An 18,028-nucleotide genomic window follows, 5' to 3' on the forward strand; every position below is an offset into this window, starting at 1 on the left:
CCAGTTGAAATTCTAAGACAATGACTAGTGAGGAGGAACATAGCCAATACAGGAAGACTGAAGCAGAACACAAACTTTAACCCAACCCTGCAGCAACATCTAGTTTTCTGCATCAATGTGCTTGTGGACACAATTCTCTCTTCCCTGCCTCTAATGTTTGCAGCTCCTAGGTCTAATGGAGGGCACTCTGCTTTCAGGCCTGCACATATGCTGTGTAATGCACCTTCAGCAAATTTGCTGATGACACCAAGCTGCGTCGTGCAGACGACCCACCAGAGGAAAAGGGTGCCTTCCAGAGCGACCTCGACAGACTTGAGCGATGGTCCATGTGAACCTCATCTCATGAAGTTTAACAAGGCCAAGTGCAAGGTCCTGTGCCTGGTTCAGGGCAATCCCAGATACACCTACAGGCTGAGTGGAGAGGTGATTGAGAGCAGCCCTGCAGAGAAAGACTTGGGGGTGATGGCTGATGAAAAACTCTACATGAGCCAGCAGTGTGCACTCGCAGCCCACAAAACCACCTGTGTCCTGGGCTGTATCAAGAGAAGTGTGGCCAGCAGGTGAAGGAGGTGATTCTCCTGTTCTACTCTGCTCTTGTGAGACCCCACCTGGACTACCGGGTACAGTCCTGGTGCTCCCAACAGAAGAAGGGCATGGAACTCTTGGACCAAGTCCAAAGGAGGGCCATGAAGCTCATGACTGGAGCACTTCCCCTAAAAGACAGACTGAGAAAGGTGGGGATCTTCAGCCTGGAGAAGAGAAGGTTGCAGAGATACCTCATAGCAAGTTTCCAGTATCTGAGGGGGGCCTAAAGGGAAGCAAGAGACAGACACTTCATCAGGAACTGTAGTGACAGGACAGTGAGTAATGGGTACAAACTGAAAGAGGGGAAATTTAGGTTAGATATTAGGAAGAAGTTTTAACTGTGATGGTGGTGAGATACTGGAACAGTTTGCCCAGGGGGGGTGTGGATGCTCCAACCCTGGCAGTGTTCAAGGCCAGGCTGGATAAGGCCTTGAGCAACCTGGTTTGGTGGGAGGTGTCCCTGCCCATATGGCAGGGACTGTTGGGACTAGATGGTCTTTAAGGGCCATTCCAACCCCTTAACACTCTGTGATTCTATGATTATATGTGTCTCTTTGCTTAGCATACTAAAGGGACATTTGGTTTTATCTTTTTTGTGAAAACCTCTGTTTTGATCTGATCAGATGAATAATCCAGAAACAAAAGGCTCTGCTGAATGTCTAGTATGCCTGTACCTCAATGTGACAGAGCTTCCCACACATTTTCAAGTTCCATTACAGAGAAACTGAGCTGAGGAAACAGTACAAGGTTGGGAAATATTTTGAATGCCTATATAATTTTATATAATAATTTTATTGTTCTTTTAATTTTAGTTCAAAGAAAGATGTACTTTTATGTTATTTACCATATCATGCCTGGTATGTAAATTCAGGTTGCTTGCTGGAAAACTTGTTTTCCAAATGTAATAGTTGGTGTTACTGTGTATTCATGTGAACTGAAAATCTTTGTAATTTAAAAACTGATTACTTTCTTTAAGAACTGAACATTTAGCAATGTAGTCACTGTCGAATGTATTAAAAACTTGTCACTTGAAAGGTCTGAACATTGATTTTGGCAGGAATTAAATAGTTTGGGTCCTGTGCATCAGTAGTCACATCAGATCTTGCCCAACATGTGTTGTGCTGCATTTGGTTCTGAATTAGTAGTCTCACTTTTTTATCTTGTGAACAACACATACTTTCTGTTACTTCAGATCATTTACTGTTTGTTCAAGTGTAAACTGGGAGGACACCAGACTCAAGCTCTCCTTTCCACTACTCCTAACAATCTCATCATTACACCAGTTTAGATCTGCCAAACCTTTCATCAGATGTAGAAATGAATGGAAAGGTTACTTCTGTAGCATAATAATTAGTGCATTTACCATTTAGTGTAAATCGGTTCATCCATTTAGCAATGTTTTTCTTGTTATAAACAGTGAACTCCCCTTCTCACACAGCTTATGTAAAGAGCACTGTGCAAAGAGGAACCAGGGTTTCAGGCTGTGTCTAACTGTGTCTAGTCAGTACACAAGAGCCTGGGCTAGTCCAGGGACAGCTTCCATGGAAAGGCATAGTGGCTGAGAACCACAAGCCCGAAAAATCAGTGAGTATCCTGGAGATGCCAACTGCTTCCTGTGACTCCATCGTAAGACAGGGATTCTCCTTCTACTTTGCTCCGAGGATACAATTGGGATGCAAGCATTAATACCTGTAAATAAGAAAGGTCCTCAAATGCAAGATATCATAGAACTGCCAGGCCTCACAACAGTATTAAAACAGCAGCAGCAGCAGCAGCAGCAGGATTTATCTGAGTAGGAGAAAGAGGTTTACCAGCATTGACACACCTAGAGAAGCAAGTGCATTAGGAACTGCGTGAAACCTTTGTATTGCAGCCCCAGGTACTGCTGCTCACAGCAGAATGGTAAGGCCTACCTGGTGTGCAGCACTTGAAGGTATGTCAGGAGAAGTGAAGGCCTTCTGTCCATTCACAGAGACTGTACGTGGACTGTTCAATGTTTTAGGATAGCGGTGTTTTAGCTACACTATTGTTAAAGCATATGGAAATCATAGCAGTCAAAAGCTACTCTTTCTTGTCCTGCAGGTTTTTTATCAGAGGGTAGGTTGTGTTTGTTAAGAGGTGGACACTGTCAGGCTGTTTCTACTTCCTGCTCTGAAAACAGCTACTAATAGTACTAGCTTAGTGCACAAAGTGAACTGATTTGTGCAGTAGCTGAAATCCTGAAAGATCTAGAACCGTTTTCACAAAATGCTAGGATAAAACTAGCTCTTAAAAAACTTCAAATAGTATTTCATTAAAAAAAAACCAAAAAAACCCCAAAACAAGCCAAAAGAAAATGGTCTTTTATACCCTTGTGTCTCCAGCAAGAAAACTGACATAAATAGCTTTTCTGGTATAAAGGCAACTACGTAAGATATGTTGAAAACTCATAGTCAAAAGGAAAAATAAACACTTCAAGTTTTCCTTGTACCAGACAAACAGGATTCTTTGCAACTACAAGATGACTGTGTCAAATTAAGGGGACCAGCTCCCTGAGGTGCTTTAAAGTAACAGTTACTGAAATGGGATAAACAAGTAATAGGACCATGAGAAGTACAAATGTTAACTGAAATCATACCTTATGATACATTCATTCATAAAGTTATCTAACATAAAGCAAAAGTAGGTATCAAAATAATAGTCAACAGAAGAAAATCCAACAGTTACAGTCACTTGTGTCATCTCAATTTTCCTTTTTATAAGAATTACTCCATCAAGCTGTTGACAAATCATACATCAAAGTTTATTAAGACAGAGGAAAAACAGGGGTATCTGATTTTACACTCAAGTAATTGACAAATGCAAGTCTTTAACAATAAAGCTTCTATCAGAATCCAGGAAACAAAGTCATTATGCTGGGCAAACGCCTTTCAGTGAAGTACATACAGCCTTGGGCAAATAATACAATGTCTCATATCCCTATTGCCTGAGGATAATTAACTCTGTTACAATTTTGTTCTCCTGCAGTGAAAAACTGTAGCCCAATCCTGTGAAACTATTGCCAGGGATCTTTTCTAAGGTATAGATAAAGGAGTCAGTGAAAATCTGCTTGTGTTAAAATGTATTCTATTGAAAGAGCAATACCTAATATTTTACTGAAAAAATTAGGCAATATTTTTTAACTTTGGGAACTATAAAGTGAATTGAGTAGGTTTTTTTTTTTTTTTTTTTTTTTTTTTTTTTTTTTTTTTTTTTTTTTTGTTTAGCTAGCTGGAACATCCAAGATCACACTTCAATCTGTGCTTGCACCCACCCAGTTGAATTATCACAAACAGGATCATCTACTGCTGCTAAGCAGCTTTCAAAGGTGATACCTCTGTCTGAAGGTCCTCTTAGGGCTGTACATTTCATTTCTACATGGTAATTGTGCATTCTGTCCCTTTCTTCCAAAAATGGCATGCAGAAATCAGGATCTGGAGAACATATCTGCCCACCCAATTACCTACATAAGACCTGCCCATAGCCATTGCTTTGTGCTCTACTGAACAGAGGCACAGAGGAAGTAGAAGAATACAAAAATCAAAACACATAACTCTGAAAGATAAAAGCCAAGATTTCTAGTAAAGAGTGGCAGCATCCACAGCACAAGATCAGAAGGAAATTCTTTGAGCTGTGGAGAGCTCATCTTCCTATGCTCCTTATTCTGCTTCTGTTACAGATTGTGCTCCTTGGCTCAAGCTGGAACACCCTAACAAGTCAGAGAGACTTGTGGCAGACATTCTTGGCTGAGCCATTTCACCTTTGGTACTTACAGAAACAGACACACTACTGTCTTTCAACCATATACAACACAATCTGACTGAACATGAATAGAATAAGACTGTTTACATCTCCCATTTTGCACCAGGAGTTTTTACTTTGGTTTTGGTCCCAATCTTCTGTGGAAGTCATATGCATCAGTTAGAGAAGCCTAAATGTTTAACTAGCAACATAGGTTTGTCACAAGGAATCCACACGAACAATGGACTAAACCCAGAATTTTAGCAAGTTCTTTCTACATTGTAAAAGAAACATATGCACAATGGTCTTGTTATAGTTCTAATAACCTTCTAATGCAGAAATACACAAATTCCTCATCAAAATAGTTAAGTCTTCAGGTTTGGAGAAAAAAGTGTAGAAATCAAATGAACTAAGCCTTAAAACTGGTGTGCCTAGAAAAAAGCTGAGTACAAAAAAACAAACAAGAGACAAGGCCCATATTCCTAATCTGATTTACATAGCCTTACATGGACTTTTCTGTGAAATACATGTTAAGTAAAAATGGTGATCTCATTCTTAGGTGTATCTACTTGATAATTAGAATACAGGCTACAGGAGTGGCATATTCTAAAATAAAAAATACTCTAAAAATATTCTAAAAGGAAAAAAAGAAAACCTTTCATGTTTCCTTAGCTCTCTTAAGTCTCATCCATGTGACAGCAGAAGTGAGCTGTTAGGTGTTAACTGTCATTACAGAGAACATGAGCATGAGCACACAAGTTAGAGCAGTCTGCTCGCTCGCTACCTGGTTAGGACTAATTTCAAAATTCTTGTCATCTTGACTGGAAGATTAAGAGCTGCTTCCTCCTGATTTAATATTGAAACTAAAATTATGGAACTTGTTGATGGCCTCCCTCACATGCTAAATTTATAAACTCTTACTGTGAGCCTCTCTATAGTTTTACTTCCCCATTCAAAACGTTTCTACCCTTCTTTAAGGCAATATTTAATCACAAACAATATAAAATTATCTTTTTGTAATGAGGACAGATCATACAAATCCCTTTTACTAGTACAGTCTTGTACCATCTTTACTCTGTTATACTGAACAGTAAGAGGGATTTGCAGAAACATCTACTACATTTTTTTGGAAAGTTTTCCAGAACCAAAGCTCAGTCACACCCAACCCCAAGCTGTGTTCAGAAATTCACTTCATCTGAGCATTTTCTTGAAGTCACTGCTGCCCATTCCTTCTCCTTGCGTACAAGCCAAGGCAGGCGCAGAATCCGACGACACTGACAGCGAGGCCTAGGAGGAAGGCAATGGTATCTCCTGCATCCAGGGCTTCAACTACGGGCAGCACCAGCAGCAGCGACACGAGGACCAGGAAAAGTTTGGAGCTGTTCTCAGTTGAAGGCATGCTGACAAGCAGCTGACCCCAAGGGGAAGTTAAATGAAGAAAGTGGTGGACAGCAGGTACTTCACTGGTATCTACAAGGAAAACAAAAGGAATGTTACATGATTTTCCTTCCTCATCCCCTGGATTTCTCTTGCCAAAAGCCAACAGACTGATGCATTACAGGTATTTGAGTGGGGCTCATGAAATCTAGGTTTTATCTTCCCAATTACCAAAGTAAATGACTTATTATCATGAGACAGCCACAGTGGATTTGCTATCTTGTTATGTAACTCTGTGGAAACTAATCTTTTGAGGACTTACCGAGAGGTAAAGTCAGAACAGGCTCTCCTGCCTGCAGCTACCAGAGCCTGCTTACCCGGTGCCTTGCTACGCGGGCCTGTTTCACCAGGTGTTTAGGGCCTGATGGCTGCTGCACATCACTCTCCCACACTTCCTAACACCGGCCATCCTCGGGATCCGGGAGCATGGACAGACTGCGGTACACTGGGGGGGGAGGGTGTGAATTTTACCTCCGGGGCAGTGCCACCGTGGTCACCCTCACTGCGGGACAAACGTCCGTCGTGGTTCCTACAACTTGGAAAGGCGCTCCCAAGGAAGGAGCGCGCCGGGACCACCCCGGACCGCCCTCTCCGCAGTAGTTCTAAAGCGGGGATGGCTCGTTCGCGGGGTGCACACGACAAAAACCCCGCTGGGACACCCGAATAAGCGGCTGCCCCGCTCGCACTCCGGCGGGGCCAGCGCCGGACCCTGCCGGCCCCGGGGCGCCCGCGCCTCCCGTCCCGCCTCCGCGGGGCTGCGGAGCGGCCGCTCTTTGGGGCAGCCCCCGGCAGGCCCTGCCCGCACGGTGCCCCTCAGTCACCTCCTGCCGCCGGCTCCGGCCTGGGGCGGTCCCCGCTCCGCGCCGCCCGCGGGGCGCTCAGCAGCCGAAGGCGCCGGCCCGCGCCGCCCCGCCGCGCTGCCACTGCCCGGCCGCGGCCATGACAGGAAGGGGCGGTGGCGCGGCCGGGGGCGGGTGTGACCCGGCCGGGCCATCTCCGCTCGGCTCCGCTCCGCTCCCGCTGCGGCGCCCGCCCGCTGCGCCCCGCCGAGCCCGCCGAGATTCCCGGGGGCGGCTCGGGGGCACAGCCGCCGCCAGCGGCCCGGGCGGCCCCAGGCCCCGCCGGTGGCCCGGGAGCGGTGCTCGCCAGGCCGGTCTGGGCCTGGAGGGATGCGGCGGGGCCGGGCGCCGCCCGGCAGCCCCGGCCGGGGGTGCCGGCTGCTCCCCAGGGCGGCTCCCAGCCGGAGCCCCGGAGTGCCCGAGGTGCGATAAACGGGACCGTGAGAATGTCAGCAGAGAGCAGCGGCCAGCTGCCCTCACTGCGGCACCATTGAAGTGAAAGGATAGAAACACACCGATTTGGGCTGGTCGTCTGATCTTTTTTCTACAAATAAACGAGTAGAAGAAGTTACCATGAGTTTGCATCATTTCAGATTTAGGCCCTTGTGATAACAGTACTGGTATGTGCCATCATAACCAATTCCTACTCTGAGGAGAGCAGCTGAAGCAGTTTTATATGGTGGAGAGCAGCCTGTGGACTTGTAAAACAAAAAATACTAAGAGAAGTATTACCAGGTAATTAAGTGAGAGCACTCCCCAAGATCTTAGCTTGTCCCAGTTTTTATCTTATTTATGCTTTGGATAAGGCTGCTTGTAGAAATTGCATATTAGGCTGTTTTGTTGCTCTAGGTAGTTCCTAAGCAGAGCCCAGTCTTATTTTTCAGTGGCAAAGGTTTGTGCCTAAGTTTAGATAAAAGACCAGTGAGCAATTATTATAAGTTCCTAGTATGTCTCTTTGGAGTGCTCAGAGAAATAACCCAAAGAAACTGTGCTAATTTAATGTCAAAATCAGTATAGAATTTGTAATTCATTATGACAAGCCTTAACTCATGACTGAGAACCCATGTCCTCACAATGTTCCCTATGACTTCTGTAAAAAAAGCAACTTTTACAAACACTTCTCTTTAGCAAAACAGTTTCTGATGAGCTTCTTTAAAGAGAAATGGAGATCCAGATAGGGCATTCAACATACTTAGAGCTTTGCCTCTGCCTTATAAAATTTCACTGTAATTGCTTTTGAGCAGCCATTCCTCATGGCTATAGGAACTTTACACATCTGAGGTGGGATATTACTATTGTGCCAATGATAATTCTTTTATTTATGCCCTTCTTTTCCCCGTTAGTCAGGATCCATCAGCTATCAATTGTCATAAAGAATAAATTTCCAGGGATAAAAACATCTTTTTGCTTCTTTATTCCAAGTACGATGAAAGCATCATCCTTCTGAGCAGCAGTGCCTAGACTCTGATAATGCAAATAATAATGAATATCAGTAGAACTTGTAACCATCCTTTTTATTAATTAAATGCCTATTTCACAGTTTTTCAGTTCTTAAATACTTGATTCTTCATGTTCAGTTCTGAAGACATTTTCTCAATAAGCTGATGCCCGATAAACTCATGGGAGAAAAATCTGGAAATTTCTGAGAACATTATAGCATGGAGAAGTAAGACCATGGTGCCTAGCCCATTTCCTAATCAGTCACAGATAAATCATAACCCCTGAAGAACCTGAAGAGTGCAATTTGAAGTGCAGGATGTGTCATCTCAATCACTGCTGTCACCTCAGAAGAGTGGGCCTTGGAGTCCTGGCCCTCTTAGTTCCTTGCTTAGTCTATTAACTGCATCCTGCACTGTTGACAAGTAAATGTTACACTGTTCTGCAATGTCAAAAAATGTTGAATTCATCCCTCTAAATTCCAGTGCTGTATTTGTTGTTGCCACCACTTACCAACTAAAATTTTACTAAGTTGTCATTTAGTCCCACAGAACAGACACAGAGGGATTGAACAATGACTTTCAACTCTACCTTTTGTAACTAGAAATGTCAGTAGCAAAAACCTGTGGCATTTTTGGAGCTAACTATTTTGAAGGTGAGGAATGTAGCATCCCAGAGAAAGACTTTGCTTAGTATCTCAAGAACTGTATGCATTCACAGGCAGTTGAAATGACACAAAGTACAGCATGCATGTAGAAAATATTGATTGTAAGATATATAATTTATTAGTAACATGGAAGTGCCATTGAAAGCTAGAAAACAGTGCCATTTGGGGATACCTCTTTGGCTTATTAGCTCTTTCAATGCCATTGCATTTTGTAGCTTTGGCTTCAGAAACAGTGCTTCTTTGGAAAGAAGCCAACAAAATCCAAACAGTCAAGGAGGCTCTGTTGGTTTTTGTGCTGTCGGAATAGCAGAGAAATGTGTATTCAGCTTCAAGCTCTGCCATCAACTTCCTGCATCACCTCAGGCAAATCTTCCTTTTGACCTATCACTGCTTTGATTGCTTTGCTCAAGCTATTATGTAACTAATATTCAGAGGAAAGTCAGAGAATTCCCAGAGCTGACAAGCTAAAGCTTTGTAAATTTTGAACACAAGGCTAAGGAGGTAGGTATATTGTGAGACTGAAAATTGAAAATAAAGTGTACTATCTGGAGCGGAAAAAGTTATAATCAGCTACACCCTGAAGGGGGTATTTGTGGGGTTTTTGGGTTGGTTTTTTTCTTCCTCCTTTTTGGTTTATCTAGTTTTTTGAGAGCCATTTGTTTATTGCATGACCACGCTGATATGACCCCAGCCAGCAACCTGGCCCCACATGGCCAGTGGCTCCTTGCCCCACCAGCAGGTTTGGGAGAGAGAATCAGAAGGGTAAAAGTCAGAAAACTCATGGGTTGAGATAAAGACAATTTAATAGGGAAAGCAAAATCTGCACTCCCAGACAAAGCAAAGCAAGGAGTTAATTCCCTGCTTCCCACAGGCAGGTAGGTGTTCAGCCATCCCCAGGAGAGGACGGCCCCTTCACACATAGCAGTTACTTGGTGCACTGGGTTTGCATGGCCAAGCTTTGGTAGCAGAGGGGCTACAGGGATGACTTCTGTGGGAAGCAGCTAGAGGGAGTGATAGAGTGGTTTGGGGGAGCATCTGACACCCAGCCAAGCTCAACCCACTACACTTTGCAAGACAAATGCCATCACTCCAACATGTCATCTCCTTCTTCCTTCTTGCCCCACTTTACATACTGACATGATGTCATATGGTCTGGAATGTCCCCTCGGTCAGTTGGGGTCACCTGCTCTGGCTGTGTCACCTCCCAGCCTCCCATGGACCCTGAGCCCCCTTGCCAGTGTGGCAGTACGAAAAGCAGAGGAGGCCTTGGCTCTGTGTAAGCCCTGCTCAGAAACAACAAAAACATCCCTACATGATCAGCACTGTGTAAACCACAAATCCAAAACACAGCCCCATACCAGCCACTGTGAAGAAAATTAACTCTACCCTGGCTGAAATGAGCATGTCTGAGGAGCTTTCTGAATAATTTTTGGACATCACTTGCACTGCTGTAATGAAAGAGGCTAACTCTGGTTGTAGATAAGATGCTGACTATGGGGCAGTGATTATCACTTCTGCATGCACATGTTCACCCTTGAGCTACTTTTCTCTGATGATACTTAATCTGACATTTTAGCTGACTATCACTATGTTCTCATCTTTTCACTTCAGTCATAGATCTACATCCAGTTTTTCTCCTAAAAAAAACATTACTTTCTTCATTTGGACTTCACGGTGTCTTTCTCCTTCTTTGAACAAATAGGCTCTACTGCAACCATCTCATTTTCTTCTGCAGAAAAAAATCCAAAGTTTAAATACAGAATTAATTACTTCTATCATTAACCTTTTCTATATTTACTTCTTGGTCTGTCACACAGATGTTGATTTCATTGTTTCTCTTACTTCATCTCTTATTATCTCTTCCCCTCCTATCCTATGTGTCTACTTCTTCCTGCCTTTTTTCCTTTCTATTTCTCAAAGTCCTTAAGTTTCCTCTCAAATAAAGGTAGGTAGTCAAAAATCATCCCTGTCATAAAAACACCCATTGGAATCCCTTCCTGTACCTATCACTTCATCTATTTTATTCCTGTCATCTCTAACCTCTCCAAACATGCTGTTCAAAACTTCTCTAATCCTACATCTCCTTCAGTATGGCTCAATCCTTCCTCCATCAGCTGGATATCATGTGGATATCTCCACAACTTAGACATAAAGGCCTGTGTTTCATCATTGGCTCTGAGTGATGGACTGCTTTAGAAACACTCATTCCTCTTCCCAAATCCAGCAAACACTTAAAAAAACCCCAGTGCACTTCCAAAAAAATGTCCTTTCCCATTTCTTCTTTTGCTTTTTGAGTCTTTAGTACTGGCTCCTCTTTCTTCTGCTGCTGGGGATGTGCTAGGCTTCCATCTGCGTTTTTTTCAGTTTTTTGACTGTCTAGAGATTGTGCCCTGGATGCTCCTATTTACAAATAGTTTTGAGTATCATCCATGACTCATGTTTTCATCTTCCCTCTCTTTTAATTCCCACTCGATTGTGTTGAAGTCTTACTGCTTGTAGCACAGGCCTACTAACAGTTCTCTCTGCCTGTATGGCTTAGTCATGTCCTGTCTCTCATTGTGCCCCCTGCAGCTTTGTTTATTCAAAGTGCTGCTGCAAAGGGGCGTCTCTTTGTTTTCTCGTTTTTACTGTGTTCCTTCTCTTTTTAATCCTCTGGTGTTGCATTTCTTCTTTTGCTGAACCAAAGACAATTTTCTTCTCAGTCCTAGAAGATCTTTGCAGTATAAGCTTCCTTCATACTGGCTTAACCTATTATCATTGTCAGGAGGTTAACTTCTCCTTTTCTTTTGTCACCCTGGCAGACTCCTTCTGATCCCTTCAAGAAGCAAAAGTTGCTTCTTTCTGAGAGCACAGAAAGGCTTACAGAAAGAATGGTGCTGTTTTTGATAGAAAATTCTTTCCTTTGGGGTCACGTACTTCCTGCTGTCCTTTATAGGGACATGAAAAAAAAGGATTAAAAAGCCCAGTGATTCCTTTTTCCTCAGTCCTTTAGCCTGGCAGGGGATCTCCTCTGCCTGCTGGAATCTCTTTGAGCTCTCTTGCCAGCACTTGAGAGATGTCTCTGTGCAGCGCTGGCTGGAGCAGAGAGACATGCAGGCAGCTGCCAGCCCTGCAATAAAAAAAGCTCTGGAGTTGGTGCTGGCAGGAGGCAGGAGCAGCCAGACTGCAGGAGTGAGTGCAGAGGATGCCAGCCAGAGTTAAACACCCATTGATTGACTTCCCCACTGAACTCCACAGGGCAATGTGAGAGCCACTCGTCAATCGTGGCAAATCTGGGAATTCCCTGTGATTATTATGAACACTGTCATGCTTTTTGTGGATTGTAAGAAGCTGGTTTCTTGGGCTTCTGTAGAAGCATAACAAAAGTAGAGGTAGATGATGGCTAGAATGATGCATCCAAACTGCCTCCAGCCTTGAGAAAGTAAAGTCTGAATCTAGTCTTCCTGATTTCAGTGTTTGTACTCTTGTAAGCTATTGAGATGTTCTCACATTCTTCAAGAGTGCTTCCACAAGTAGTTTGAATATTTTATATCGTTTGCCTAGTTCTTTTTGAGAAAAATGTATTTTCCAATATTATCCAGTAAAATGTATACAGCAGAAACAGTTCAGCTTCAGAGGGCCTGGTGATGACAACTTGGTTAGTATTGAATGGTAAATAAAAGAAGATACTATTTAACATAAGAGAAGTTGAATAAGAGTTAAAGGGGGAGTAGCAGCTGTCATCTACATCACATTATTTTCTATAGTGCATCTTTTTTTTCCCAAGCTATGCTGTCAGACATTTTCTTGACTTCTGTGCATATGGTTGTTACAAGTAGAAGTTTCTTGAAAAATAAATTGATGTTAACATCATAAATTTATGTAATCGTACATTTCAAATCTAGATATAATCAACATTTAGATACCTTTTTACAGGAAAATACCCACAGTGGTGGTTTTTCCCCCCCAGTCTTTAGGTTTTATTAGAAATAAAGTTTACCTTCTTATGGAGTTTGAGCCATCTAAATCTAAGCATGTTAGTTATAAATGAAAAAACTGATATTATACAAATTGTCCCTCATATTTTCATGCTAAAATATGTTTTATTCAAGATTAGTGTCCAAGAAATGTTTGCTGAAATTAGAAGGTGGTTTGGGAAAACAAGAAATTGCAGTTAGGCTGAAGGTAGTGTATCTTTGTCAGATGAAGGGACAAAATTCAGGAGGAGTTGTGCTACATGCCAAAATTCCTTACCTAGGGAAGGAGAATAACAGAATGGCTGACTGTGAAAGGCATCTCTGGAGGTCACTTAGTCCAACCACCTGGTTTTGAATAGCTCCAGGGATGGATACTCTACACCCTCTCTGGGCAACCTGCTGGTGTTTCATCATCTGTCATGGTGAATAAGTTTTTTCATATTTAAATGGAGTTTTCTTTATTTCAGTTTGAACCCATTGTCTCTTACCCTGTCACTGGGCATCACTGAAAAGACCCTGGATCTCTCTTCTTTAAGCCCCCATCAGGTATGTATACTCACTCCTGCATATATGTATATGCATTGCCAACAACCTGCCTGCCTTCTACCAAGCTAGTGCATCCCTCTAATTTCAGTTTATCCTCACATGCCAGATGCTTCAGACCCTTAGTCACCTTCTTGGCCCTTTTCTAGACTCATTCCAGTCATATCCATGTCCCTCTGTACTGGAGAGCAAAGGACTGGACCCAGCAGTCCAGCAGTGTCTCAAAGTGGCTGAGTGGCAGGATCACCTCCCTTTAACTGCTGGCAATGCTTTTCCTAACACACCTGAGCATGCTGTTGGCAAAAACAATGTCCCTACTATGTTGCTATGCCCTATAAATTCTACACTCATCTGAGGAGTGGAGAGGTTTGGGAGGAATTTATACACCCCTTGGCGACTCTTAAAGTAACCACTCATTAAATACTCTGTGCTTCTGGGTCACTAGTTGTAACATGCTTTTATGTAGTTCTTGCAATGGGTCTTTAAAAATGCAGCTCGCTATTTCTGGTCATCAGCTCAGCACTTTTTCTAAGCAATCTTTTAAGACTGACTTACATCTTTCAGAACCCTTTTGTCATGGTCCACTGTGAAGAACCTGGTCAGGGACCAGGCTGCTCAGCTGTTTTGCATGAAGAGTGAACAGTCCTGATACACAGATTTTTATGGAATTATATCCAAGGCAAGAAGTAATTAAATTTATTCACAGAATTAAAAATTAACAAAGCCCAAAGAATAAAAATGGGAAAGAATAAAAATATCTGAGACATATAGTATGAAACTATAACTACTCTTTAAAGAAAGAAGTCATAGGTGCCGATTACTCTATTGGGAACTAATTAAAATATGGATGTTCACCTTGGATGTTTTTATTTAAGGTTTCTTGAATTCCCTATCTAAAGTATTGTCTTATTGTGTGATATTGGAGTTTTCCCATTGCCTTCAGTATGCCAATGAATCCACCTGTATCTAAAAACAAGTAATTGTTCTTCCCAATATTACCAAAATTTCATAAATTTTCTGATGCTTGTGCAGCAGTCCAATGGTAGTAGTAAGCCCATGGGAAAACCTATAAATAATTTCATCAAAAGTAATTTTGATGAAGCTAGAAGCTACATAAAATTGTTTGGTAAATGCTGAAGTTTTGCTGTTGCAAGCTAAGAAGTTCTATTTTCTTTGTGGAATGTATTCCCTATATCTTTATCACAGAAGGTCCTATAAATACTTTGTAGAATGCAAAGTCTGGGTTATTTAACTTCCAGTCAAAAGGGAAGTGGCATCATTCATGAGAGGCACATTGAATGAGCCAACTATCTGCTTTCAATAGCCTGCTCCTTTTTCATTAGTAAAACAGTTTGAGTTTCATTGTTGAACTAAATACACAGCTATTCTTACAAAAACCACTGTGATTCAGAAAAATATAACTGCATAATGCCTTTGTGTTTCACGTGTTACACAAACTTTTAAGGGAAAATTTATTTAGCTTCTATTACCAGTCTGAAAATTCATGCCATAAGAAATACCACTGGGGGTGTGTAAACTGAGGAATACAGTTCTAAATACATGTAATTAAAACTGATAAATCTCACCTTAATTACTTCAGTGACCATGGTGATAAAAACCTAAAACATGTGAAATATGGAAGCTATATAGATGTGCATGTTTGTAATAATATACATAAAAATAATACAATAATAATGATAGCCAGATTAGTATTAGAGCACTCAATCCAAACTCACTAGCCAAAGTAATGGAATCTTTTTTTATAGATTTCCAGTTTGCGTGTTGTTTAAATATTAGCTTTCCTGTATGGATTTTGTAGTGTGTTATGAAGAACAGTGGGGACAATTATCCCCAGTTTGCATCTGAGATAATCAAGACATGGAAAGATGAAATGAATTTCTGGAATTCTTGCAGAAGTTCAACAGCAAAGTCAGGGAAGGATCCTGTGCCTTCTTTTTTTTCCCACTTCTGTTCCCATTGTAGATGGTGGCAACTTCCACAGATTTATGTGGAAACAGAAAAGGAAAATACTTTTGTGAAAATGCACCATCTCTGTCAGGATGTATGAAATTTCCTGCCAAAACCACAGTGCCCGTGAATGTCTGAGGAAATGTCTTTTGCAATTACAGAGTTCAATCTTTTCTGTGCTGACTGGCCTTATGTTCCAGTGGAGATTCAAAGATCATAAAGATGTGATTGAAGCTGTAAAAATATATGTAATATAGATATATACTTCCATCACTATTTCAGAATTTATTTGTAGCATCCTTAATTGCAAAACATTTGATTTTACTAATTCTCAAATTCAAATGGGATCAAGGCTACTTCACTTAAAGGAATATTTGCTGTTTTGTGTAACTCTAGAGCAGTACTAGGGAAAATTACACATTTTATGCATTAAGGATGTGTTACTTCTCTTCAGAAGTGTCCAGAAATATGGTCTGCAAAGATTTCATCTGTGGCTGTAAACTCATCAGTATCAGCAGGACAAGACTCAAACTTTGTCACTTAGACAAAATATGCAATACCATGAAGATATAAATGTATGGAATACATAGAGAAAATTGTGTTTATATGTATATAAACATATGTATGTGTATGTGTATAAGTATGTTTGTGCATAAATACATGTATTCTCTTGAAGTGTTCGGGATGTTTAACTTCTCCCTTAGTCTGAGCAGTATGAGAGTCTGCACATTTTGGCTGATATCCCATGAAGTCATCAGTCACATGCCACCCAATGCATGTACATAGAACACAGAGAGTCAAAGAAATGAGTCAGCTGTTTAAATTTACTCACGTGCTTGATTGCTCACAGTGTCAGGAGCAGCACATTTAGGACCTTGCCAGATCAAGCCCCAAATGTGTATCCCAGCAAACAGAGAAGGCACTAAATCCCTTCAACTAGTATCCTGCTTTTTTATAGTACTTTTCCAGGTGTTAAGGTTGGATTTTCAGTGTATAGGGGCTGAGCTTTATGCCTCAGTGTTATGTACCATTGCACACCTGCAAACAGAGGCCTTTCAGACAAACTTTGTGATTACATGCAAACATGCAGAAAAGGCAGCTACAATAAAGACCATTTGAAAATAGGTTCTATTATGCAATGCTTCCTGAGGATGTAGAGAGTTAACTCCTAAAAAAAAGGATGACAGAAGATTACTGAATTTGATACCAATTTTGTCTGAGCATCTACATTCTAATGCTTTTGACTAAATGATAAACTTACGATAAACTAAATGATTGCCTATTTGTTGTTATTGCAGAATATCTTGAAAATATTTAATACGTGATGTTAATTGCTTATATTCATAGTCTCTGGGGTCTTCTTTTTTCTGTATCTGTCATCTTCTGGAAGTGTCAAGCACTGAGGGATTCAAAATTTATTCTGACTCTTTTATGATTTCCAGTCCAATTTGAGATAATAAGTCACACTTTCTCTTCCTAGCTTGTAGTAATGTAGCTTCTTATTTATCCATGATTGCAGGAAATTGGAAAGCCTATATCCATTAGGCTGTGTGTTTTGGAACACAATAGCTGTATGCAGATTGGTTTAGACATTGCTTTCATTAAGAATATTGTCCTTTTGTTTCATGCTTATTTTATTATTTTCAATGCATCAGAAAAGATTTATGCAGATGGGGGGGAGGCCATAAGGAAGAAGATTGTGTGGGTCAAAGAGAGAGATGATAGGAGCATGGACTGATATTTTAACAGGAGGTATAGAGTGAAAATGTTTGATTTTGATTTAGAAAGAAAGCTATGTCAAGGCCAATTGATATGTAAGTGCTGGTGGAATGTATTGATGGATAGAAGATTGTGCTGGAGCTGCAGATAGTGGTTGTATTCTTCATACTATGGGAAAGAAAACAGAAGATTTGTTTTGGTGAGTGTTCAGATGTGAAGCCATATGGGCGTCATTTAAATTTATTGCTGTAAAGAAATAATTTCTGGTCAGTTCTGTAACTTTAATTGCAACTAGAACAGGCATCTTGTGCTTTGATGCTGAGGCTCTCTGGGCAAGTCTCACAAAACTAGGATTATACTGGTGAACTGAAGAGAGAGGCTAGGAGTTAACTTTTTGTTTATTTCTTTGTTTGCTTTCTTCAGGAGAAAGCTGATGGCAATCATTGAACTGTAGCAGAGTAATTGTCAGCTGAGTGTGGCTGAAAGGATAGTGGTCCAGGCAGGATTTGAATTAGTATACACATGGAAGGCTGTATAACACCCCAGCAGCCACTGAAAAAAATCCTCATTCTTAGTTTCACTGCTCTGACAGTTTTCTACAGTGAAAGGTCAACGACTGTTACTGAAAGTTTTCCACGTTGTAGTCCTTCAGATTGCACAGGAACACTTTTTTCTCTGTGCTTGGTCTAAAAACCTCAAGAACAAGTCATTGTGACAATAATATATTTGTAGAATATTATAGTGTGCAAAAATATCTCTTTGGAAGATGAGGAAAGTTACCTGGACTATTTAATAATCCTGTAGTGTTTGGCTTTATTTATAATGTCTCTGTGGAGTGTCAATTTTCATGCTGTCTGCATGAAGGATGAATGATAAGCCTTTAATGTCACTTTGTGGTAGGAAAAGTATTACTAGTTGTTAGCATTGTAAACCCCAGTGAGTGACTAATAGAGAGATTAGTCTCCAGTGCTTTGTGTGCAGCTGTAGTTAATGTGTTGAAGAAATTAAACACAAATTCTTTTCCCCCATTTAACTGATACTAGAAAAGCAACTTATTCCTGTAAATTGAATGTATTTATTACTATTTTTTTTTCTAACAGGTTTTTTAGGTACCTGCT

The 18,028-nt window shown here is 41.2% G+C and overlaps 1 protein-coding gene across 1 annotated transcript; it reads right to left on the reverse strand.

The window, feature by feature from the left end:
- Positions 1–3,345: 3,345 nt before the first annotated feature.
- On the reverse strand, positions 3,346–7,002 carry SMIM30 (small integral membrane protein 30). Its single transcript, XM_054631494.2, has 2 exons — positions 6,603–7,002; positions 3,346–5,814 (listed from the first exon to the last, which is right to left on the reverse strand). The coding sequence occupies exon 2, from the start codon at positions 5,741–5,743 to the stop codon at positions 5,558–5,560; it is 186 nt and encodes a 61-aa protein (XP_054487469.2). The 5' UTR covers positions 5,744–5,814; positions 6,603–7,002; the 3' UTR covers positions 3,346–5,557.
- Positions 7,003–18,028: the final 11,026 nt, after the last annotated feature.

The sequence above is a fragment of the Agelaius phoeniceus genome, chromosome 5, assembly GCF_051311805.1.
Source record: "Agelaius phoeniceus isolate bAgePho1 chromosome 5, bAgePho1.hap1, whole genome shotgun sequence".
Taxonomy (NCBI): Eukaryota; Metazoa; Chordata; class Aves; order Passeriformes; family Icteridae; genus Agelaius; species Agelaius phoeniceus.